The 24,504-nt window shown below is 47.6% G+C and overlaps 1 protein-coding gene and 1 pseudogene across 3 annotated transcripts in view; one reads left to right on the forward strand and one right to left on the reverse strand.

Annotated features, from left to right (window-relative positions):
- The window catches only part of LOC135907566 (telomere-associated protein RIF1-like), a 307,714-nt gene that overhangs the window by 91,046 nt on the left and 192,164 nt on the right, over positions 1–24,504 (reverse strand). For all 3 annotated transcript variants that reach the window (XR_010566054.1, XM_065439245.1, XM_065439243.1), the window contains exon 22: positions 7,581–7,668. Coding sequence is in view for 2 of the 3 variants with exons in the window: in XM_065439245.1 (XP_065295317.1) it covers positions 7,581–7,668 (88 nt within the window). In the remaining variant the exon portion in view is untranslated. The remainder of the gene's footprint in view (positions 1–7,580; positions 7,669–24,504) is intronic.
- Positions 8,887–22,436, forward strand: LOC139059153 (piggyBac transposable element-derived protein 4-like; annotated as a pseudogene).

Consider the following 24,504-nt stretch of genomic DNA (forward strand, 5'->3'; position numbering starts at 1 on the left):
AACCTATCCTTTTGAGCTCTCAGAAGGGGGGACACAGCATACCAGTAATGTGCAACACATACAGCAACCAGACCAAAGGCTTGGGAGAAGAAAAGACAACAGTTTGACACAGACCTTGCCAAACAACTTATTGGGCTTGTGTGGACATCACTGTTCTAGTTTGAAGTGAATAGTTCCAATAGTTGTGGGATTTGCGTATAACCTTGACATAAGAGCCAGATGTTGACAAATCTAAAGAAAGTGGGCTCTTGAAAGAAATGAAACGGGTTGGTATCACTGGAGTCAGTTTATTTTCAAAGCGCCAACGTTCAGATATTTTCATGCAGATATGCAAGTTCAACATTTCTCACAACCCCAGCTCCATAGAAAATTTGTTTACAAGCTATTGCTCACTCTATTGCTTTCGCCTCCTTAAAATTTTGTGGTGGTTGAGGACGCAGGAGCATTTTGCTTTCGCCCATTATGTGTTGTCACAATGCTGGGAAGTGAAGTATTGATTGCACGACGCTGGCAGCACTTATACAGTGCTGTGCGAACTTAGCCTGTTGTTTTCCATCTACATGTGAGCTTAATCTGTTCCACGCTGTTGGTGCACAGATGAAAAAAAATAAAATTTAATGTGATTTAACAGAGATATAGTGGTGAGGGTTAAATGCAAATTTAGATTTCAGGTGTGCCTTCCTACGGCAGTGCAAATTTCGCCTGGTGGTATAATGTGTTCCCTCTGTAGGGCAAATTTCTCTGCTATCAGTGTTGCCGAAGGCGCGGGGAAGAGAACAGCTAGCTGAAGACGGGACATGTACAGTTTTTCCATCTGTGCATGGAGAATGTTTTTACAGGAATTTAGGTGTTTCATGCAGTCATTTCCGAGGGTTATTTGCACATATTTCCTCTTTCTTTGCGGGGTTTTGTATAGTCAAAGTCCAATATTTTGGACTCCCTAGGGGCTGCGAAAATGTCCGAAAAATCAGGCAGTCCAAAAAAAAATGAATGCATGCCTGTTTTACTGGCTCGGCTCAAATCGCCACAGGCACATCCAAAATACCTCTAAAGGCCTGCCAGTACACTTATTAGGCATATCAGTGATTGTACTGTGATAAGAGAGGGCGGGTGAGCACGTGTATAATTAAAGGGACCCTGAAACGATTTTGACAATCTTGTACAAACATACTGAGTCGTTAGAGTAGGTCCTTCTGATCATTAATTGACACATCTAAGTGCTCCATGTAAAGCATGTATTTTATTATAAGGTTCTAAAAATGAACATCACTGCCGATCGCAGCACATCGCTCGGCTGAATATTAAGCTGCCCCTAACCAGTTGACGTAAATTACCCTAGTGATGCTAGTAGGGCGAGCTATCCGATTGGCTGCCCAGGGCACGTCATCAATAATGTTCCTAACTTTATGGTGAACAAATGTTGTTCATAATAGTTGGAATGTTAGTTCATTTGTTTCTATATAAAGAAAGTAAGAGAAAAAGAATGCAAAACAATTTCTCTTTAAAAACTATTCAAAAGGCATAGCGCGACTGGGATGGAGACAGAGAAACACAAACCACAACACAAGCGCTAACTAACAACTGCTTTTATTTGCACCGAAACCGGCCCATTTATGCGCAAAAAGGCTTGCCATGTACCATCGCAGTTAGCAGAGATATGGCCACACATGATCAACCAAAAACAAGATACCGCAAATGTTTAAGAACACATTACTAAATCCATAGAAACACTAAGAACAAGATATGCTTTACTGCAACAATTTCTCACTACACTTAAGGGGGGGACACGGGTTGTGGCGACCAAAAATCGCGAAAAAACTCGATATTTTTTTATTGCATTTTTGGAGTGTACAGCTATTATTGCATCTACATTGTTAATTTCATCCCGATAACATCAGTATTTTAGCCGCAGTGACGCCTTATACGACATGTACTAGCTGAATTTCAGGCGGAACTTGCGCTGAAACGGCATATTTTCCGAAACGCGCGCCTGCTCTTCCAGTAGTGCTAGCGCGGACATCTTGGTCTCATCTGAAAGAGGCGACTTTTCCCTTTCAAATTCCCGCCAGAACAGGCCCCGTTCGGCCATTGGCCACTTAGAAAATACGCGGCAAAAAAAGGTACTAGAACGTCATCCTATTCGTCACTCGGTGCACGTGACTTGAGCTTGCCTCCCGATTGGCGGAGCTGCATGGCCATCGTCTGCTCCGCGCTTGGAGCCGCGCTGGCCGCGCATTGAGGTGCGCCATCTTGCCCCAGTGTCGACGTGATGTCTGAAACGGAGCGCAAATTTCGAACGCGGCACAAGTTTGGTGCGAAAAAAGTGCGACGGACGCTCACCGAAAACTTCAAAAAACGCTGCTCAACACCGCAAAACGCCCAGGACGCCACTACCTCAGCATCCGATGCCGAAATCGTCGATGCAGCAACGACAGGCCTAACGACCGCATCCGCTGCTGCGGATACTGCGACAAGTCCGTCTGCCGCGGACCCTTCGATCAGCTCTCGCGTACGGCAAGATACGATCTACCGGCAACCCTCCGAGCTGGAGGAGGAGGAAGCGAAAGCCAAAGCGAAGCTATCGGAGTTGTCTTCCGCTCCAGCGACGGAAAGGAAACGCGAGTTCGTGGGTGACAGTACCGACGATGCACTTCGCCCGCCTGATGGGACTACGTTCCCAATTGTGGATTTGAGTGCCGTGAACACTTTATTAGCGTTTGCGAACTGCAACATCTGCAATGGTGCTTTAGAAATCGTCCGGGACGAGCGGGAATACGGACTCGCTGTGAAGCTGCGTTTTATGTGCGCGAACTGTGGAGAGATTGTGTCGGTGTGGAGCTCGCCGCGCGTTCACAGTGCTGAACGGATGAAACCTTTTGCTGTGAACGTTTTGGCTACGCGTGCCATGCAGGCAACGGGGAACCGGCAGACTGCGTTCAATGACATTTTCTCGTTGATGGGGATCAGCCGTCGGGCGCTTCACACGAAAACGTGGCAGAGCTACGTGAAGACGAAGTTGACGCCAGCGGCCGATCGCGCCGCGCGTAATCTGACGAGCGACTGCGCGCGGTCGGTTCGCGAACTTTACGCCGAACTGAACGTAGGTCATACTGGGAACATCGCGGTATCGTACGACGGGTCATGGATGACCCGCGTTCATACGTCCCATATCGGCATCGGCACTGTGATCGAGTTGTTCAGCGGACTTGTGCTCGACTTTGTGGTATTGAGCAATTTCTGTGCTGGGTGCGAGTCGGGGCCTAAGGAGAGTGACCCTTCCTATGGAGCCTGGAAGAATGGCCACAAGTGTCAAAAGAACACTAATAAGAAAGCTGGGGAGATGGAGGTGGAAGCTGCCCTCATTCTTTTCAGGCGTTCATTGGAGCGGCACAATCTGCGGTATACAACGGTGCTTTGTGACGGGGACAGCCGCAGTTATCTCGCTTTACAAGATGACGAAGTGTATGGGTATATCCCGATTGAAAAAGAGGACTGTGTGAATCATGTGCAAAAGCGCATGGGGACGGCTTTGCGCAACTTGGTGGCAAAACATAGAGGCCCTGGACATGAGAGTCTTGGTGGAAAGGGCCGCTTGACAGCAGACTTAATCTCCAAGTTAACCTCTTACTATGGTTGGGCTCTGAAGACCCACAAAGGAGACGTAGATGCCACTCAAAATGCAGTGATGTGGCCACATATCATCACGTGACATCAAACAATGATGTGGCTAATCACACTCTTTGTCCATCAGGCCCAAACTCCTGGTGCAAGCAAAATGCTGCAGCGGCCAAGGGCGAGCCGGTTCCAAAACATCCTCGAAAGCTTCCTCCTCATGTTTGTCAGGCTTTACGTCCCATTTATGAACGTCTTTCAGACAAGAAACTGCTGCAACGTTGCCAGCGTGGTAAAACGCAAAATAACAATGAAAGCCTGCATTCGGTGATCTGGGCACTGGCGCCAAAAGACAGGCACGCTTCTTTATTCATGGTGGAGGCTGCTGTGGCAGAGGCAGTACTAAAGTTCAATGCAGGCAATGCAAGGGCCTCAAAGGACATAATGAGAGAATTATGCCTGAATCCAAGCGAGCAAAGTTGCACCCGCATGGCCGAGAAAGATAGGCGTCGAATGGCAGCATCAGCCAAGAAGCGCAAAGCGTCAGAAGATTTGCGCCAGTCCCTCAAAAAGCGGCACACAGGGGCTGCGAGTCAGCAGGACTACATGCCTGGTGCCTACTGAGCTGTTCCAGCCGTAAATTTGTAAATAAAATAGGGTTTTCCACGTTTTCTCACTTTTCTCAAAACATGTTTTTGGGTCACTTCGCTAGACTGTCGGAGTGATATCTCATTATCTAGAACAGCTAGAGCAGTAATTCTTTCTGTAGCAGAAAGCCTAATCTGCATATTACAAAGTGCTGAGAGCAGAATTTCAAATTTGTGCACGTGTACATTTGCACTTTATTAATTTTCTTTTGATGTGGTAGCTTTAGGTCAAGGAAAGAATTTTGATCACCTGCAGAATGGCGAATTAGAATCTAATTTGAAAACTTTTTGCAGCATTGCAGTTATTGTACATTATAGTATCTAGCTATGCAATAATATTCACTTTCTGCTGAGCAGTTTTTTTTCCATTGTCTCCGCAAACAATAGAGTGGCAGCACTGTGAATCTCCTGAACTAATGGACCTACAAGAAAAATTATTGCATATTTGAAATCAGCACAAAAAACTAACTAAGCTTGTTTATTTTCATCAGATTTGGCCATAAGATCCATAAGATGCAGGAAATAATCTCCACAACCCATGTCCCCCCTTAAGCACTTCCGGCACACAGCAAGCGTCGCCTGCTTGTGTTACAACATGCTCCGTTTTGACGAGAGCTCTGCCGTCAGTGTTGGTCAGTCTTTGCGCAAGCACCATGATTCGCCTTTTTTGCGTTGTGCGCTGCAAATGTAGCGACTGGCAATATGTCAAGCTGCGACACCGTGTCTCTCTGCAAGGCAGCAGACGAGCGGAGTGGCTGCAGCGCATCACACGGCCGCTATCTGATCGGCGCAGGGATTTGCACGCTTGCGGCCGTCAGTTTACACCGGAAGATTACTAACGCAATAGCGTTTCGAGAGCCCAGTATTCAGGCAAGTGCAAGGGGACAGGGCCTGGCTGTTTGACGGTGCCGTTCCATGGGATGAGCAGAAGTAATAACGTGAATGGTCTGCACAATGCAGCTACCTGGTGGCACAGAGCTCAACCAAGCACAGTAACTGTAACAAAGTGTATTTCTACTGGTGCTGGTGTAAATTTTTTGCAGCAGTTTAATCGTTAACATGTTTTCATAAATGTTTCAAATGTTTTACACTTGATTAAAGCAATATTAGCTCTTTGTTTGGCTGGTTAAGCGCTGCGCCAACAGGTGGCTTGACCGTGCAGACCGATCAGGCCGCTCACGTACTTCCACGCTAAAGTTCCTTCATCAGCTTGAGTTTATGCCTCCACCCATCCGTCGAAACGCCCAGCTCGCCTGTGGTTACCAGAATACCAGACACGTTCGGCACTGCGACAGAATGCATGCAATGCCCGCTGCTTCGATAGCTCTCGCATGGGGTTGACTGCCAAGCAGCTGGTGGAAAGGTTGGAGAGGCTTCACGCACTTGCTCCCAGAGAACTGGAAGTAGACGACATGACGTGCCATCATGACACAGAGCCAGTGAAGGCGGAGCTTAGCCCCGATTACTCGGTGAACGAGTTGATGAGAAAATGCATGGCTGTGGAGGAGGGTATCTTGTAATCGTCCATCGCTCTCTTAACATGAGACGCTTCACACAAATGGTGGTGTGAATCCTTAACTTTAGCTGTAACCTTCACTTCTACAAAATTTGTCCGAACCGTTTCAGGAGCCCTTCAAGGATTACATACCATGTCCCATTCTACCGGTGGTAACATATGGGGCAGAAACTTGGAGGTTGACAAAGAAGCCCGAGAACAAGTTAAGGACTGTGCAAAGAGCAATGGAACTAAGAATGTTAGGTGTAAATTTAAGAGACAGGAAGAGAGCAGTGTGGATCAGAGAGCAAACGAAGATAGCCAATATTCTGATTGAGATTAGGAGAAAGAAATGGAGCCGGGCAGGCCACGTAATGCGTAGGATACATCACCGGTGGACCACTAGAGTTAGAGAATGGATGCCAAGAGAAGGGGAGCGCAGTCGAGGACGAAAGAAATCTAGATGAGCTGATGAAATTAGGAAATTCGCAGGCGCAAGTTGGAATCAGTAGGTGCAGGCTAGGGGTAATTGGAGCTTGCAGAAAAAGGCCTCCGTCCTGCAGTGGACATAAACTAGACTGATGATAACGATGACCGTGTCCAGAGACAATTGCCCCTTCCCACTCTCAGTATGCTTCACTGTGTAATACCATTTCATTGAGATGAAGCTTACTTTCGGAAACCGGCATTATGCAACGCGCCATGCTTTCCAGGCTTCAAAGCCATTGGTGAAGATTACAAAGGCAGAGTCAGCGCCATTGCTAACAGCTGCTAATTGTTTAAATGAAACACACAGCACTAAACAGCAAGAAGATTGGTAGTGAACGTCGAAATAGCTATGCCTAGCATTGCTGCAGCGGTGGCTACGGCTGCCAGTGGATCTGCATGTGAGAGCGCCGGTTCAAGGCGGGGAGATAATCAAAATGGCGGCAGCAGTGGCTTCGATTAATGCCGTTTCGGACCTGCAGGCATGTCAAAAAGTTCCAAAAAATCGGACGGCAAAGGTTTCTTGCAGCCGAAATTTCAGACGTTCTTGTACATTAATCTTACGGGGTACGTGGCGGTGCCGAGAGGGCTTCGTGGAAAATTGTCCGGAAAATGGTTCGTCGACTGTAATTGGGAATGCAGCTTAAATGTGGAAAATACGTACATTTGTTTGAATACAGTAGACCAGTATATTAGATTTTTTCGGTTAATTCGATGCTGACCGAAGGTGCCGTTTGAAACCCATGCATTTCTATGGGCCCAAATTTTCGTTATTTCGTTCCTAAAATTGGTCAAGACAAAGTGCATGCAATATACTTCGCTGCAGTGATGTGGGCATGCGGCAGGGCACTGCAAGCAACCTCTTTCTGACACTAGCAGGAAGTGGGAAAATACACTTCCCTTTTTATGGAACCTACATATAGCAACAAGCTTCCTCCAATGGGGTGCCTCATGACAGCCTGCCAAACGAACACTTTTGGGGACAACCATGCATGCAGCTTATCGCATGGCAACTCTGTGCCAAGGTTGTTGCTAGGCCTAAATTGCTTGCGCTTCGAAGCTGTGGTGGGTGGCACTTCAAAGACAACTGTTAACAATTGCAAAATGCATAGCTTTAAGAACACTTTAAGTGTTCGAGAAAGATAGGTTACTATTCATGGCACCCAGGCCATAAAGCATGCAATACGGACATGCTGTTTTGTATGCGATTTTCAGATATCTTCATGTCTGAAGAAACTTTGTTATAATAACGTTTGACTGAATTTTGCAGGAAGTTAGTATGAATCGGAAACCACCTCTCCACCATAAAAGTGGGCTGAGACAAGGAAGGGAGCAAGCACCTGGGAGAAGGAAGCTGGCTCACAGATCTCCAATGCTTCAGGCTCCACATCAGGCACCAGGGAGGGTTTCACCTTGCGCAGCAATTCCCTGCACCGGCAACAAGGGTCACAATACAGTCAAGCCCGATTAGTAGTTGAAACCAGTGAAATCAAACCATGAATTATGTGAAACAATTTCTGGGCACTGTAAGGCTACATCAAGAGTACATATCAAATATATGGCTACACTGAATAGAAATCATATCCACAACCGACACACACCTGCACTGTTAATCACCTTCAAAATCTCAATTTCATATCATGTCTGATATACATTTCACATAGTTACTGTCTTCTACATTTGGCAGCCCTAAGGTCATGAGGACTTTCTCGTTTGTTGCCCTTTGCGGACGCTACAGCATAGACAGCCTGAAGTATCTGGAGTGTGCTAGGCTACTAGATTGCACAACAGAGTTGTAAAAGAAACTCGCAACTATCCCTTGCATATAAAGCCTCCAAAAATTTTCGGGCAACTGACTTTTGGACCAGCTTGATTGTCCAGACTTCCCTGTGACCGCTATCTACCCTATACAGTCGACTGAGGGCCGTGCTTGAGTAAGGGCTGCTCCCCTCAACTTGGCAATCCAAATTCTGAAAAAAAAAAAAAAAATCTTGCCAGCAAACGGCAGCATCCTTGCGTATCACGTACAGCGCATTTCGCTGGAGCCACCAGATGGCAATAGCTGTCCTGCGGCTTCGTCACATGGCGCTATCTGTGAGCTTCGAGCATGCAGCACTATCTGGGAGATCTTGTTGCTTTTCTAGCCGGCACCATTGATCTTTTGTGCTGCCATTCATTTTCATGACTGCCTATAGCACAACCGCTTGCGATGGAAAAGAAAGAATGCTTAACCGTGTACGATGCTGCGTTTAAACTTTAAGTTGTCGCATATGCCGAACAGAATGGAAAACGTGCAGCCGGCCGGAATTACCACGTCGACAAGTGCGTGCGTCGGTGGTGCGACCAAAAGGATGAGCTGGTCGCAACATACAAGACTAGGAACGCATTCCGTGGCAAGCCTTGCAAATTTACAACACTCGAGAAGGAGCTCATGAAATACGTCACGGACATCAGGAAAGACGGCTACGCGTTGTCAACCGAGATGCTCCGCGTACTATTTGTTGCAACTGTTGTTTATATTTTTACACTGTACAGGAGGTCCCATTACAGTCTTTGACCTCGGGACCTCCTCCTGTATATTATCATCTCGTACTATATCTTGTCTATTAATAATGAAACCTCAAGGCCCTTGCAATCGCATGCCACATGAACATTTCACCTACGGATTTCAAGGTAAGCGAGGGATGGCTTCAAAGATTTATGAAGTGACAACTCAGCATCTGCCACCAGACAACACTCTGCTAAAGACTTCCACGTGAGTACGATGACAAAGTGATCAAGTTTTACCGCTTTGTTAACGCGCTGCGAGCGAAGCACGAGTACCATCTAAACTAGATAGGAAACGCGGACCAAACGCCTGTTTGGTTCGATGCTCCTGAGAACACGACGGTCAACCAAACCAGTGCGAAGAGCGTCCTTGTGCACACGATCAGTGCCGATCGTCAGCGCTGCACTGTAATGCTATCTGTCACAGCGGACGGAAGCAAGCTCCCCCCGTACGTAGTGTTTAAGCAAAAGACGCTACCCAAGGAGAGCTTCCCAAATGGAATCATCGTCAGAGTGGAAGAAAAGGGCTGGATGTCCAATGAACTAGTGGTGGACTGGGTGAAAACGGTGTGGGCTAACCGGCCGCGAGGCCTGCTGCGACGGAAGGCCGTGCTCGTATTGGACAGCTTTTGTGGCCACCTCAAAGAGTGCATAAAGGCTCGTCTTGCAGAAGCTCGTATGCATCTGGCAGTCATCCTTGGCAGTTTAACAAGCATGCTGCAACCACTGGATGTGTCTATTAATAGGCCGGTTAGGGCAGAATTCGGGTGCCAGTACTCTGAATGGATGGCAGAGGGCCACCACGAGAAAACGTCGACCAGACGACTAAGGAGGCGTCACTTCAGCGGCTCTGCTCTTCGATTTTAAACGAATGACGTGCGGTGTCCACGGACATTATTGTAAAGAGTTTTAAGGTAACCGATATTTCCAATGCCATGGACGGCACTGAGGACGATTGGATACATGAACGTGCGGATGACCCGAGCAGCGGTGACAAGCTGGACCCAAGCAGCGATACCGATTAAGACATTTAGCCAGGATGTCCACAGCAAGATGTCAGATATCCTATCGTTAGGTATATGTGGATCGAAAACTGAACAAACATTTCACACTTCCGTGGAAGGGCCGCACATCAAAATCTTGGAAAAAAAGTGTGGTCCTTACACGAGTGCATACGGTACTTCCCTAAACTAGGTTTGTGCAAATAATGAATATCGAATATTGGAAGAATTTTAAAAAAATTTAATGCTTTGAAATTTTGGGCAAGAAAACATGATGCTGCACATGCTCGGGAGTCTCCTAGGATTGCATAACAAAAATGTAACAAGCTGTCTGTAACTTAAGTACATAGAAATCAAGATACACAGTAAGGTCTAGTCTTATTAAAGGAGACAGTAAAATGGTAAGCAAGCACTGATTACAGTTCAGTTCTAGTATATGAAGGTCTGGAAAATATTTTTTATCAATAGAACTTCTGCTGAATAAAATCAAGTGCTTTTTTTTTTCTCTAAAACTAATGAATTAGGGACGCTCTGTTGTACAAAATACCAATGAGGTTCTCAGTGGACCTGTGTTTTGAAGCAATCTTTTATTTATTTTATAGAAAGTTTTGCTTTCCAGATTTTCTCCATAATACAGAAGGGTTATGCAAACTTTATGGCACGTTGGTTATTGTAAGGTCAGTCTGCGTGACAGGCGAAATGACCATGGAGGAAGGAAAAAGTTAGGAGGGAGCATCGCGCAGTGCAATTGAAGCTGAACTTGTCGGCCAAACACGTGATCACAAATTGAAGTGCGCAGGTGGTTTTAGTGTTGCTGCTCTGCAGGCAGAGCCATGGCAGGGCAGCTGAACAAGCGTGCACCGAATAAAAAGTTATGCAGATTCCACGTACTCTGGGAATTGATATAAGCGAAGCATTCCATGGTGCTTGCTTTGAGTGATGATAATTACCGGTCATGTTGATGGCGAATGTTTAATTTTTTCAACATTCATTTCAACACGAGAATGGCGAGTTGATGTTAAAGGTTAGGTAGCTTCCGCACACCCCTCCTGTTTGTCTGCGTAGTACACAGAACACAAAGGGGGAGGTGTTTCCCTGAGGCATTGTTGTGCGCCACATTTGATAACCTCTGAGAGGGTTGAGATTGCCTCGCATGGCACATTGCATCATGGCAGAGGTATTAAACGTTTATTGAATTATCGGATTGTATGTGCCAAAACCCCAATCGGATTATGAAGCATGGCACTGGATTAATTTTTACACCATGGTTTTCTTTAACATGTCCCTAAATATAAGCGCTTGAACATTCTTTATTTCGCCCTTTTTGAAATGTGGCTAGCGCAGTCGGGATCAAATCTGCGATCTCAAGCAATGACATAACTGCAAAGCTACCACAGGGGCACAGAAGTGTTGATTTGAGGTGCAACCGCTTTCGTAGTGTCGCCTAGAACCTACAGTGTGCTTTAATTATTGCGGCTCTGCTTCTACACACCTTGCATAAGTTGTCTGCTAGGCATATTTGCATGGGGCCTATCTTAGAAATAGCAGAAACATACCGTACAGTACCTTAAACTTAACCCTTCGCTATTACTGACGTACCGATACGTTTACAAGCTTCCCCTCTGCAGTGTCACTGACGTACTAACATTCTCCATAGTGCGTTGAAAAAATTAGCGCCGAAGCGCAAAGCTGGCGTGCTTGGACTGGTCGCGCCATCTGTCGCATCTTTCTAGAAGTTTGTATTTTCACCCCGCACTGTTAGTACGTATATTGAAGAGTACGGAGCGACCACACCCACCCTTCTTTGCTGGGGGCATGGTCACACCGCACGCGGTACTCTCTCTGGCTGAGCAACCATGCGATACACGTGTGGTTATGGGTACAAGCATTGTTCTGCCATCTGCCACAGGGTTGCAGTTTTTTTGTTTTTTTTTTCTGTTGGTGTGTCTGGTACGGCACGTCAAGTTCAGGGGCACATGCCGTTTCCTCTTCAAATAGACCGAAACATGACTCGATCGCTAATTTCACTCGTTCACCCCGGCCTTGCTTGCCGCTATCAGCAGCAAATGAGGTTGATGATGATGAATATAGTGTTTTGTGGTGCAAGGGCTAAGTATGACCAAAGAGTGCCAGGCCAACGGTAATGAGTTCAAAGTGAAGTGATAAATTAGAAGCAATGGAAGCAACAGGGCTGTAAAGGGATGGTTGTCGTAGCGTGCACAAGAGCTACACGCAATAAAACTATAGCAATGACTATGAAGCGTGCCAAGGACATAAAAGATACAGTGCGAGATAATTATAATGTATAAAAATTGGTCACAGGCTAAAAATTCCAAAAAGCACTACTGCCTTAACAGAGCCCTTGAAGCGCAAGGACATGAAGGCGTGCGCTATACAAGGACTACTATCACAGCTGCATTCTCTAAAAAGAGGATGCGCTACGAAACTATTGGGCTATTAACATGCAAGACCACATCATTCAAGAAACCTAGGATAGCTTTGGTGGTAAAAGGAGGTTCATTACCAAGAAAGAGAGCGGGATGGAGAGGGACACAACAGCAGTATGCCAGAGGAAAGTATTTCCTTCCTTCTCTCTCTATTGGCTTCCAGACATTCCACGAGGACATGGAGGATGATGAGCCCCTCACCACATCTACCAGGTTGGAGGTTCATGACCAGTCAATAGAAAATTCTGAGTACCACATGTGTGTCCTATTCTGAATCGACAGAATACGGCATCAGTTCTTCATGTTTTTGTAACGGAGGGCCATAAACCTAAGTTTGGCCTTATCAAGTAGAGCTTATTTTTAGTTTCAATGTCCCACACGCGTTGCCAGTGACTTCGCAGTTTCGTTTGCAAAAAAAGATTTGAGATGTGTGGTAGGAAAAGCAGCAGTAGGATTAATAGCTTGCGATGTCATTGATGTGGCCATTTGGTCTGTTAGCACATTACCTTCAATGCATCTGTGGCCAGGAACCCAGCATAATGTCACCTGTCTACGAAATAAATAATTATTGCACAAGAGTGCAATAAGAGTGCAGTGGTCGGGGCATCGACCGGTGCAACGAGAACTGCTAAAAGTGTGCGGACTAGGGATGCGCATCGAGCCGAGGAGGTGGCCATTGCTCTGGCCATCGCCGACCCCGAGTGCACGACTGTGCTCTGCGATTCCACGATGGCAGTGAGAAAGTACGCCAGAGGAAGAGTGTGTGGAGAAGCTGTGCGTGCGTTGCGTGCAGTCGACCTTGCGAGTGAAAATCGGTGTGTCATAATAAAGTGGTTTCCGGTGCACATGGGCAGTGATGTGTCATATCGCTGCAATGCAAACCACAGCGAGATGGCAAACACAGCGGCACGAGGACTAACCAGCCGTGCCGCTGCTACTGTGGTCGACCTGTCGTGGAGGTGGGAACCCAAGGACAAAATGACCTCCTATAAAAAAAATTGTGAAGTGGTACAGACTAGAGCAAAGGACTATACCACCACCTCATCCGGGCTTAACCCATAAGGAAGCGGTGTTATATTGACAACTTCAGACAGGGTCGTTGTTCACCCCGGTGCTGATGAGGCATGTGTGTCCGAGTGTTCATGCGAGTGACCTGTGTTGTGTGTGCCAAAAGGAAATAGCCACTGCAGCTCACATCCTTTGGGACTGTGCCAAGAATCCGCACGAAGCTGCAAAGATGACAACAATCCCGCCATGGCCCAAGGCTGCAACGAGGTGCTACGATCACAAGGTCCAAGCCCAGGCCGTCCAGCAGATCTCGGCGGACCTCGAAAGGCAACAACCGTGCGAAACCAACCGGAGGGAGACTGCCACCCCAAAAGAGGGGCAGGTGCAGTCGACCAAAGGTAGTAGCGCGGCTACGGCCAGAGTAGAGGCGCCACACGCCAGGACAACGTCATGGCCACACCCCGGTGATGCCTCCCTTACAGGGGAAGGCTAATCGTTCTGCAGGCATTACTAATAAAGTTGCTTCACTCGCTCACTCACTAGTAAGTGTAAAGCTCAATGAAAATGGGATTTGTGTGTTTTCTTAAGGACATTGGTGCTTTTACAACACTTAACGAGTCTGAATATTATTGCTTTCTCTAGTTTTAATTTCTTTGTGTATTTAACCGCATAAGGTACTGCATAGGGTTCTGCAGTAAAGATACTTGTATGGGCGTTCAATATACCTGATTCAGAGAAAGAGGCACCAACAACCGCGTAAGACACGCCAGCATGTGATTGATGCAACGGTGTAGAATTCAGAGCAAGAGTACTTCAATTGAAGTTCACGGAAACGCATAGCGATTTTGAGCTCAGGAGTGTGCTTTGTGACCTCTACAAAGGATACATTACATTCTACAGTTGATCTCGCTTATAACTAACCGGAGCGTCATGCGGAATTTGTTCATTGTATCCAGAAGTTCGTGATATGTGGGCCACACACAAAAATTGACATCAATCAAGACAAAAATTTATTGAGCAAAAAAAAAGCGGTGATCGTTGTCTGCCACTTCAGAGCGCATCCAATGACGGCGGTTTCAAGCTTGTTCAAAGCTGCGATGCGTTCGTCACCAAGGGGCTTAAAATACGCAAGATGTCCGAGTCCCTCAATATGGCTCACTGCTGTGGTTGCACTTCCCGGATGGCGGTCTTGTCGCAAAATGACTCCGCAACTTCAGCAGTGTCGTCTACATCAACAAAATCTTGCCAATCAAGATCGCAGCTGGCCAGGTTAGCGTCAGGCTGGCTTTGTTGAGTGTCTTCAATGCCTGTTTCAGGTGCGTCGGCGAAGCCGGCCTAACGAAAACAATTCCGGATACATGCATTCGGGTGTCACTTCCAGAGTACAGCGAGACCTGCAGAGGCACATTTGCAGGGGGACACCAGTAGGAAACAACGCCGACAGCGCTAGCATAACCAGCACAACCACAAGCAAGAAAAAGACAGTCGCGCAGTCCTATGAGAGGCGGTGGGGCGGCATTAAGTGGGGGGGGGGGGGGGGGGGACAGAAGACGGGGTACGAAAGCATGTGATCATGCGCTATGTTGTTAATTGGTGGAAAACTTCGCCGCTGCGCTGACGTTGACGATGGCGAGTGGAGTCCCGTGGCGAATGAGCTGTCACTTTCAGGCTTCCCTTCGACTTGCGTGTTCACGTGGCTCATGCGTGCTGGGCATGGTGCTGGGCCAGCATTTCTTTTTCTTTTTTTCTTTTTCGCGGCAATCCCCTCGCCGCATCGCCGCTCCTCCGTGCCTCCGGCGAGACGCCGCGGGAAAGCCGATTCTCGGAGCGTGCACAGCACAGGGTCGGCGGCTCTCACCATGTGGAAAGTGGTCCGCGACACCAAGGCGTTTGCTGTAGCCGATCGGCTAGGCTCACAGGCGTTCATTGTAGCTGAGACCGAGCGAAATAGCCCCAATGTATGTTCTGAAGGTCACGCCGCACTTGTTCGTGATAAGCGAGCATTCGTCTTAAGTGGGTCCGTTATAAGTGGACTTGACTGTATCACCTGCCACTCCCAGGGCAGTAATAGCTTAGCTGGAGGCATTAGGCGATGTTTGGGAATTGGGACGTCCAATTCTTCGCTAAGTGCTCTCACATACAGTGAGAAAGGTAGTGTCATAGAGGGTCTGTTATGAAAAATTGTAGCACACATCAAGTCGTTAACGGTTGTGAAACATGGATGTTCCTTATTAGATTCCACTTTGAGAAAATAGGTGAAGCTGATGTATGTTCTCTAAAAATGGAGTGACCACTCCTCTGACTCTACGTATAGACTTTCGATGGGGCTTGTTCTAAATGTGCCAGTGGCCATGCGGATACGCAGACGGTGGACAGAGTTTAACATCTTTAGCATGCTCGGGGTGGCAGAGTGAAATACCATGGCACCATAGTCCAATCGTGATCGAATTAGGCTTGTTAGATATGGCGGCGTTTCCTGAGGCTACTTCGAGTTCCCCAGACCACATCGGATGGCAGCACAGCTAATTGAGGAATGAGGAAGCAGGAAGCGCATTCCAGAGAAGCGGCCGAGCAAACAAGTTTAAGGCAACAAGTTTACGTGCCAACAAGTTCGTGCGCCGCCGGGATTAGCAGGTGGGCATCCGACAATGAAGCAGGTGCAGCCCTCCCCTTCTCCTTGTTCGAAGTCCATTGCCAGTCTGCGAGGCAAGACCGCAGCAAGCCGCCAGGTGTGACACCACGACACGGGCGCCTACCATTGGCTGCAAGTGGCGTCATCGGAGTGGACTCTCCCATTGGTCAAACATGACGTGACTTGCAGTGCTCGAAGGGCTTATAAGAAGCCTTCCAGAGAGACCTGGGATTCTGGGATATGCCCTGATTCCCTGATTCACCTCTCTCGAACTTCTTGCCGCGGGCCGCAGCGTCCGAGTTGCTGCCGGCCCGTAATGACTGTACGACTGTTAATTGACGCTCACCTCTCTGTACATAATGTAGAATAAAACCCTCCCAAGTTTGGGGTTTTCATCCAGAAGTCCGTCCTCCAACCCCTACATCTGGTTGGCAGCGGTAGGATCGCCTCCGAATGCATCAGCTGGTGGCAGCGCTACGGATAAACCTTCGTCAAGAGAGATCCTAAGGAACCGGGAAGAGCGAAGAAGAGAGAGCCTTCGTCGAAAGAGGTCCGAAGAGACTGGGAGTATCGAAGAAGGAGCGAGCCTTCGACCCAGGGAGTCCGGAAGGAACCGGGAACAGCGGACAAATGAACCGGATGGCAGGGTGCTGCAACCGTAAGTGAGCGCGTGGTTTTTTTCCTTATGATTCGCCAGACTCAAAGGTTGTGTGTTCAATTTTGATAGTTCTGGGAATCGGGAGTTTGTTGCATTGTGTGTTTGCACAAATTAATTAAGGAAAACAGTTCTAACCACCTGTCGGGGCAGCTGCCATGGATCTTGGAAGGTTGACGAGGTTAGACTTGTTGTTGGTGTGCGACGATTTGGGAGTTGAGGCGGACGAACGGATGAAAACGCCAGCTATCATAAAGGCGATTAATGATAGTGGCAATGATGACAAAAGCATTGCGCTTGCTTGGGAGGTGATACAGGAGCCACGGGAGCGTGTGCGTCGTGTACGTTTGCGGGAGCGTCGTGAGCTTAGGAGTGAGCGTCAGCGTGAAGAACGCGAGAATGAACGGAAGCAGGAGCTTCAAGAACTTGCTCTTAGGTGTGAGCTTCACGACCGTGAGAATCAACGTAAGCTTGAGCGTGAGCAAAAGTATGAGAGAGAGAAGGCAGCACTGATCAAAGAGATACAGTATTGTGATCAGGTATTGGCACAGAGACAACGGCTGTCTGAGAATTCTGTAGGTAGTACAGAGCGAAAGATTGAGGCAGCATCGAGCGGATTTTCGCCAGAAGCCGACGAAAAGAGTAGTGCCTGTGAGATTAGCTGCAGAGTCATAAGTGAAGGAAAAGGGCTAGCTGCTAACGATGCCTTAGTGGCAACAGAAGCCGTTAAAGGCCAGAGTGAGAGCGACGAGGTGCTGTGCCAACAGATGACTGTGGAGACAGCTAGGCCAGCTGCGAACAAATTGGCACAGTTACCGCGTGTGTGCGTCGCAGGTAATGTTAGCGAGGTTGCTAGCGAAGAAAAGGGTACTTCTGACCCGACAGAAGCGAGCACCCATGTCAGGCCAGAGGTGCGTGCAGAAGTGAAGTGCGAGCTGGACGATGCAGTTGAGAATAGTTCTCGGGGTGGCGAGCTCCGTAGCTCACGAGAGAACAACTGCATTGTCCAGGGATCGGTGCGGCTCTCCGCCAGTCTAGATAGCCTAGAGAGGGATGATTCAGTCGTTAATCATTCGGACTGTGCGCATGAGGCAGCGATCGATACCGACGGGCTGTGTGCCGATTCACAGCGTGAGCTGGGCAATGTAGTAGAGGGCAGTTCGCAAGAGTGCGAGTTGTCTTACTCGAGTAAAGCCTGCTGCATTGTGCCAGAGTCGGTTGGGCTGTCCGCCAGTCGAGGCAAAGTGAGAGTTGATTTAAATGTAAATCACTCAGACTGTGCGGGTAAGAGGCCGATCCGGGCCGACGAAATGTGTACCGGCCAGCACGAGGCACGAGAAGGCGACATGAAGGCTGGTGCAAAGAGAAAGCGCCTTAAAAAGAAGCGCGGTAAAAACCGAAAGTCGGTAATTAATGTAGCGCCGCCAAAGATGGCGAGAAACCCAAAAGGGCAGGGCGCGAGGAAGAAGGTGCGGTCGTCTAGGACGATGTTGACGCATCCAAAATGGTCGAGCCACCGGTCAAAGGGGGACCGCGAAGAATGTTCTGCGCGGACGCGGACAAAGGGCACGGGGCAGTTAAGCTCCTCGTCGTTCCGTAGTTCTTTTTATAGCTCAGCGTGCAGTTCGAAGAAACGCAAGGTGGCAGGACGAGACCAGGTGGGGAGTAGCGACGCGGTCAATCGAGTTCGTGTTGAAAGCGGGGTGCCAGGACGCAAATTGGCAGGAGACCGTAACGTATTGGGGGAGCTGATAGTGAATCAGCCCTTTTGTTGTCTCTCGGCAGCCAGAGTAGCTTTGAAACTTCGCCCACCGCGGGTCAGGCTGAAAGTATGAGTCAGTCGTAAGCAATCGGGAACGGGAGGCCAAGAGCGCTTCCGTAGAAATGAAGTGTTTTGTTTGTTATTTTTGAGCATCGGAAAGTTTTCGCGATTTGAGACTAGGATTTCTTTCAAGGTGTAAGGTATGAGCTTCGTTTATGTTTTGGTTTGAGAAAGCTCCGAGATTTGAAAGACGCGTTTGTGTAAACATGTAGTCTCGCGAGATGCTCCTTAATAAGTAGATAGGCTTTTTTTTGCGTGTGTGAGTAACCTGAGGGTCAAGGTTATTGTTAAGAGGCCTACGTAACGAGCGCGTGTGTTATTTAACCTTCTTTCTTTTTAAGTGTTTTGAATTTTCTAAGGTTAAGCGCGTAGATTTTCAGTGAGTGCATGATTTGCACGGAGCGTTCTTAGTTCCTTTAGCGCGTGTCCTGTGTGGACGGAAGGAAGCAGACTTTATGACTGGGTTGCTAGTGTGTGTGTGGAGGGCAGCCGTATTCTTACTTCTCTTATAAGTACGCGTGGAACGAGTTATTAAAAGACGCATTATTTTAAGGGTTCTGCGGAGTGTGTAAGTCCCGCAAGTTTAATTGTTCGTTTACGTCACGTGTCCTGTAGGACTTTCAGGGAAGAAACGTGAGTAAGCGTAAGTGAAAAGTTTGCCTACAACGCAAGTACGCGTTCTGTTTAGTGACCACAAGGCTAGTGCGCTTGTGATTACGTACTTGTGAGGTTGACCAGATTATTCAGTGGCGCCAATACGTGCGATAAGTACGCCACTGCGATAGATTGGAAACATGCTGTTCGTGTGGTTAGGCCACTTAAGTTATGTTCGGCTGTTTTCATTTGTTGTTTGCATCGTCAACGACCCTTTTGTTTTGCAACAACAATAGTACTCTGGTCTTGTCGGCAATCGAGGAGAAATGGATAGCTGTTTGGAAGGGTGGTTACAACTGTTTTGTCGAAATTGGGGAAATAAAAGATCAGGGTTGATTTTGACTCAGTAATAGTCTGGCGAGTCAGGGGTGAAGAGCCTGCGCTTACACGTGGGGCAGCGCTGTGTTATTTGGTTTGTTTGACGTATGTTCTCCAGGGCCCAGGATCCCGAGGGTTGTCAAACGTGGCTCGACCCCAGTACCCTGCAGCTTCTTTCAGCGTTCCTCATGGCCAGCGAATTGAGTTCACCGGCCATTCAGAACTACCGGGGCGAGGACGAGCTGTTAGATATGGCGCCGTTTCCTGAGGCTACTTCGAGTTCCCCAGACCACATCGGATGGCAGCACAGCTAATTGAGGAATGCAGAAGCAGGAAGCGCATTCCAGAGAAGCGGCCGAGCAAACAAGTTTAAGGCAACAAGTTTACGTGCCAACAAGTTCGTGCGCCGCCGGGATTAGCAGGTGGGCATCCGACAATGAAGCAGGTGCAGCCCTCCCCTTCTCCTTGTTCGAAGTCCATTGCCAGTCTGCGAGGCAAGACCGCAGCAAGCCGCCAGGTGTGACACCACGACACGGGCGCCTACCATTGGCTGCAAGTGGCGTCATCGGAGTGGACTCTCCCATTGGTCAAACATGACGTGACTTGCAGTGCTCGAAGGGCTTATAAGAAGCCTTCCAGAGAGACCTGGGATTCTGGGATATGCCCTGATTCCCTGATTCACCTCTCTCGAACTTCTTGCCGCGGGCCGCAGCGTCCGAGTTGCTGCCGGCCCGTAATGACTGTACGACTGTTAATTGACGCTCACCTCTCTGTACATAATGTAGAATAAAACCCTCCCAAGTTTGGGGTTTTCATCCCGAAGTCCCGTCCTCCAACCCCTACAGGCTCCTTTAATGATTCAATAAACAATTCCTGTTGCTATCCCATAATGCATGGGATAGGATTTTAAGAAAGTTAATTGTTATTAGACATTTCACTTTAACACATTTTATGTGTGGAATGAGAGTAAGCCTGCAGTCAAGTATAACGCCTAGAAATTTGTGCTCTTTGTTGACAGGTATTTGTTGTCCGCACAGCTCAACAAAAGGATCTGGAACCAGGCCTCTCTTTCTTGTAAAGCGAGCACAAGAACTTTTGTGGGGGTTGACTTTAACTCTTTCACTAACGCGCCTATTCAAATAGATCAATTTGATCGACGCATTTCAAGTTCAAATTCTCTCGCTCTCGCACGCAGCTTGCGAGTGCCTAGCACCAACTAGGTTAGAAAGTGGGAAACACACAACGTGATCCGCTATGTTTCGTTGGTTCTTTACTTTCTGGTGCGTCTCCCCGCGCCGCAAAAAGTTTCGGATTGTCAGGCGAGCACGTCGATCATGGCGTCATCATCGCGTGCAGACACTCCTAAAAGACGTTGTGTTTCTCGCCAATCAAGCGCTTCTGTAGCTGATTCTGTGGATGAAAGCAGTAGTAGTGAGCCTGAAGAAGATGTGGACACATCAGAGTTCAGCACCGAGGACGAGGATGCATCAAATAAAGCCAGAACATCCAGCGGGTGAGTGTCCGCTCTATTGCGGCGCACAATTCGATTACTAATATAAATAGTTATGGGTGGTGGAGCATGCACTAACAGCTATATGATCTATTTTCAGTGTCTTAATGTCATACGGACATGATTCCTTGCCAGCAGCTGTAAAGCGCATACAGTTTTTTCCGGGAAGGAACCCGGGGGCCAAAGTTGACGGCGCGCTCCGGAGTAATGCACGGCACTTCATACGGGCCGTCGATGTCTTCCAACTATTTTTCATTGCAGAACTAATCAACGTTATCTGCAAAAACAGAAATATGCGTGGACGCATATTTTAGAGACGCAGACCTACGCGGAAAAGGACGACTCATGGTAGAATTTCAGTCCCAGTGAAGTAATGCAACGCATCGAAATCCTGATCTGCATGGGAATTGTGGAACTGCTTCGCCTCCATCTATACTGGAATACCTCGGAGTTATTTTCAGGCCTCATTCCTCCAAAGATTATGGCCAGGAGCCGATTTTTTTTAATTCCTTGCTTTTTTCAGTGTCATGGATCCGGAGAAGACAGAGCCTGTCCGCGATGGCAAGCTGCACAGGATTGCACATCTACTGCAGCATATGAATGACGTGCCAGGTAAGCTTTTTCAACCATACCGAAATTGGTGCATGGACGAACGAATGGTCAAATCAAAAGGACGATTGGGTATTCGGCAGTATATGCGTGACAAGGGGTTCAAATGGGGGTATAAGCTATGGGTCCTCAATGACTCAAGGACAGGCTACACTGTTCAATTCAGTGTTTACACCAGGAAGCCAGAAATACCCAGCTCAAAGGGACTGGCTTCATCTACCTTGACAACTTCTACAAGTCCACCTCCCTCTTTGAACATCTTCTTCAAAGGAAAACTCTCTCTTGCGGAACAATGCGCAAAGATTGTCATGGATTTCCTTCCCAGTTGAAAAACTCCACTTGAGAGAAAAGAGCAACTTGAGTAGACATTCACCGGCTGCGGTGCCGTGATGTGCTGTACTTGCAGTGGAAAGACAAGCGTGCCGTAAACATAAGCACAGCACACACTACCAACAATAACGTCACTGCAACGCGAAAAGCGAAGAGAGGAGACCAATGGACAAAGCTCCCCATCAGGAAGCCGCTTTTGATAGTAGACTACAATAAGGGCATGCTTGGTGTTGACAAGTCCGATCAACTTAGTGCTTCTTATAATGTCTTGATGAAGTGTGTCAGGTGGTGGAAGACACTGTTCTTCCACTGCATTGACATTGCTGTCGTCAACAGCTTCATCATTTTCCAAGAAAACAGGGAACATCACCCCGAGATAGAGGAGCTCTCTAGAAAGACTGGCTTTGACCAGCTTGCATTGCGAATTGAGCTGGTAAACCAGATTTTTGGTACAGACAACAGACATTAGTCACCCTCCACCTCCTCCAAAGAAGTCTGAACACAAGCCCCAGGTGCAAAAAAAAGCGGCGCAATTGCAAGCTCTGCTACGAGAAAAACAAAGAGACGAAGACGGCAGTTTTTTGTGAGCAATGCGGTGTGTATCTGTGTTTCATCCTGACGAGGGACTGCTTCAGAGAATGGCACGCCACTCAACCACACTAGCTTTATTTTTTGTAGAAAGAACAGTTTTCCGCAAAACATTCTGAAACTTGTGTCATCTCTTTAGGACATAATAGGCTACAAAATGTACATTTTCAAATTTTTTCACTATTGAGATTTTTAAAGTTGTGCACCTTCTTCAAGCAGGACGATATCCTCACTGTATAAATATAAACAATATAAACATTTTTTGATTAATTTGTGTAATAAATATATATGCAACATTTACGTTATTGAATAGGAAATTCTCTTAGCTACATTTTGATACCAAACAATGTAAATAAGACACTAGTACATAGTCGCCAAAAAATATTTCCTTCCACCTAGTAAAAACTACCCTTTTTCCCCGGGTAGCCAAAGAGTTGAATCCATTTTTGTCTGCCCCCTTGGACACCTTGTTTGGGCCCTGTTGTACCTGTTTCTCACACACTGTAAGGTTGTAGGATTTAAAACCTATATTTGTATGTCATCTACATAGATTGAATAAAAAATAGGCGATGGTAATGATGTACGAAGCGTGCTGATCTTAACGACAAAGAGCGTGCAACTGAGTACGCCACCCTGGGGTATCTCAGTTTCCTGTATGAATGTATGCAACAGTGCATTACCTAGTTCCACCCGAAACGTACAATTGTGCAGGTAGCTTTCTATAATGTTTAACATATTGCTGCAGATGCCCAGCGCCAACAGGTCGCGCAGGATTCCATACCGCCAGGTTGTGTCATACGCCTTTTCCACGTCAAGAAACATCAATAAGAAAAATTGTTATGTACGAAAGCATCGCGAAGGCTTGCTTCGATGCGAACGAGATGGTCTGTTGTAGATTGCCCTTCCCTAAAGCCACATTGAAATGGCTCAAGCATTTTGCTGGACTCCAAGAAATGTACAAGGCGGAGATTGAGCATTTTCTTAAAAATGCTTACAAAGGCAGCTTGCAAGCACTATAGGACGGTAGCTGGTCGGCAATGAACCGTCTTTACCGTGCTTCAAAACAGGGATCGCAATAGCTTCTTTCCATTTAGATGGGAGATACCCAGCAGCCCAGATAGTATTGAAAAATGTGAGTAGCGTGGTTTGTGTATCAGAGTGCAGGCACTTAAGCATATCGTACACGATTCTATCGGGGCTCATTGCAGAGCTCTGACATGCTGATAAGGAAGGAAGCTTTAAGTTCAGCGATGGTAAAAGGATGGTTATAATGATCGTTTGGGATACATTTCCGATTCAGTGGCTTAAGTCTGTGAGGGTACCAGGCCGACACCAGGTGGCGTAGAGTTGCAGGCACGGGATGGTAGGCAAGTGTGTAGAGTAGCATCAGCAGATCAGCTGCTGGAAAAGACAGACATTGGCTCTGGGAACAAGAACAACAAACGGCGTTCGATAAAGCAAAACGGTGTTTGCAGCAAGCAGGGGTGTTGGTTCACTTCGACCCTTTACAACTGCTGAAACTAGAGTGCGACGCATCGCAAAAAGGAATCGGCGCAGTGCTTTTTCACACGAAAAGGAACATCAACAAGCCGATCGGATTTCGTTCAAGGACATTGTCAAAAGCAGAAAAAAATTATTTGCAACTTGAACGTGAAGCACTGGCCCTCGTATTTGGAGTAATAAAGTTTCGTGATTACCTTCTAGGCCGAGAATCCTCGTCACAGATCACCAGCCACTCCTGGGCCTGCTGAGACCCGATCGGCTCACTCCACCTCTGGCTGCTGCTCGCATACAGTGCTGGGCGCTCTTATTTGAGAGGATTTCACTACAAGTTACAGTATTCGCCAGGCAAGCAGCCCCTCAACTCGGACAGGCTTAGTAGGTTGCCACAAGAAACTTTGGAGCCAACCCCGGATGGAGAGCCACCTGACTACGTTCTGGCACTCGCATGTGTCCAGGAGGGGGCGGTCTCGGTAGAAGAACTGCAGGCACTGATGGCAGGTGATGCAGTAGTTTCAAAGGTCGTGCAGTACACAAGATACGGGTGGCCTCCAAGCTTTAAAGCAGTAGAACGAAGCTTACTTCCCTTTTACAACCGCAGACTGGAACTGTCATTGGCCCACCATTTGCTGTATTGGGGCCG

The sequence above is a fragment of the Dermacentor albipictus genome, chromosome 1, assembly GCF_038994185.2.
Source record: "Dermacentor albipictus isolate Rhodes 1998 colony chromosome 1, USDA_Dalb.pri_finalv2, whole genome shotgun sequence".
Taxonomy (NCBI): Eukaryota; Metazoa; Arthropoda; class Arachnida; order Ixodida; family Ixodidae; genus Dermacentor; species Dermacentor albipictus.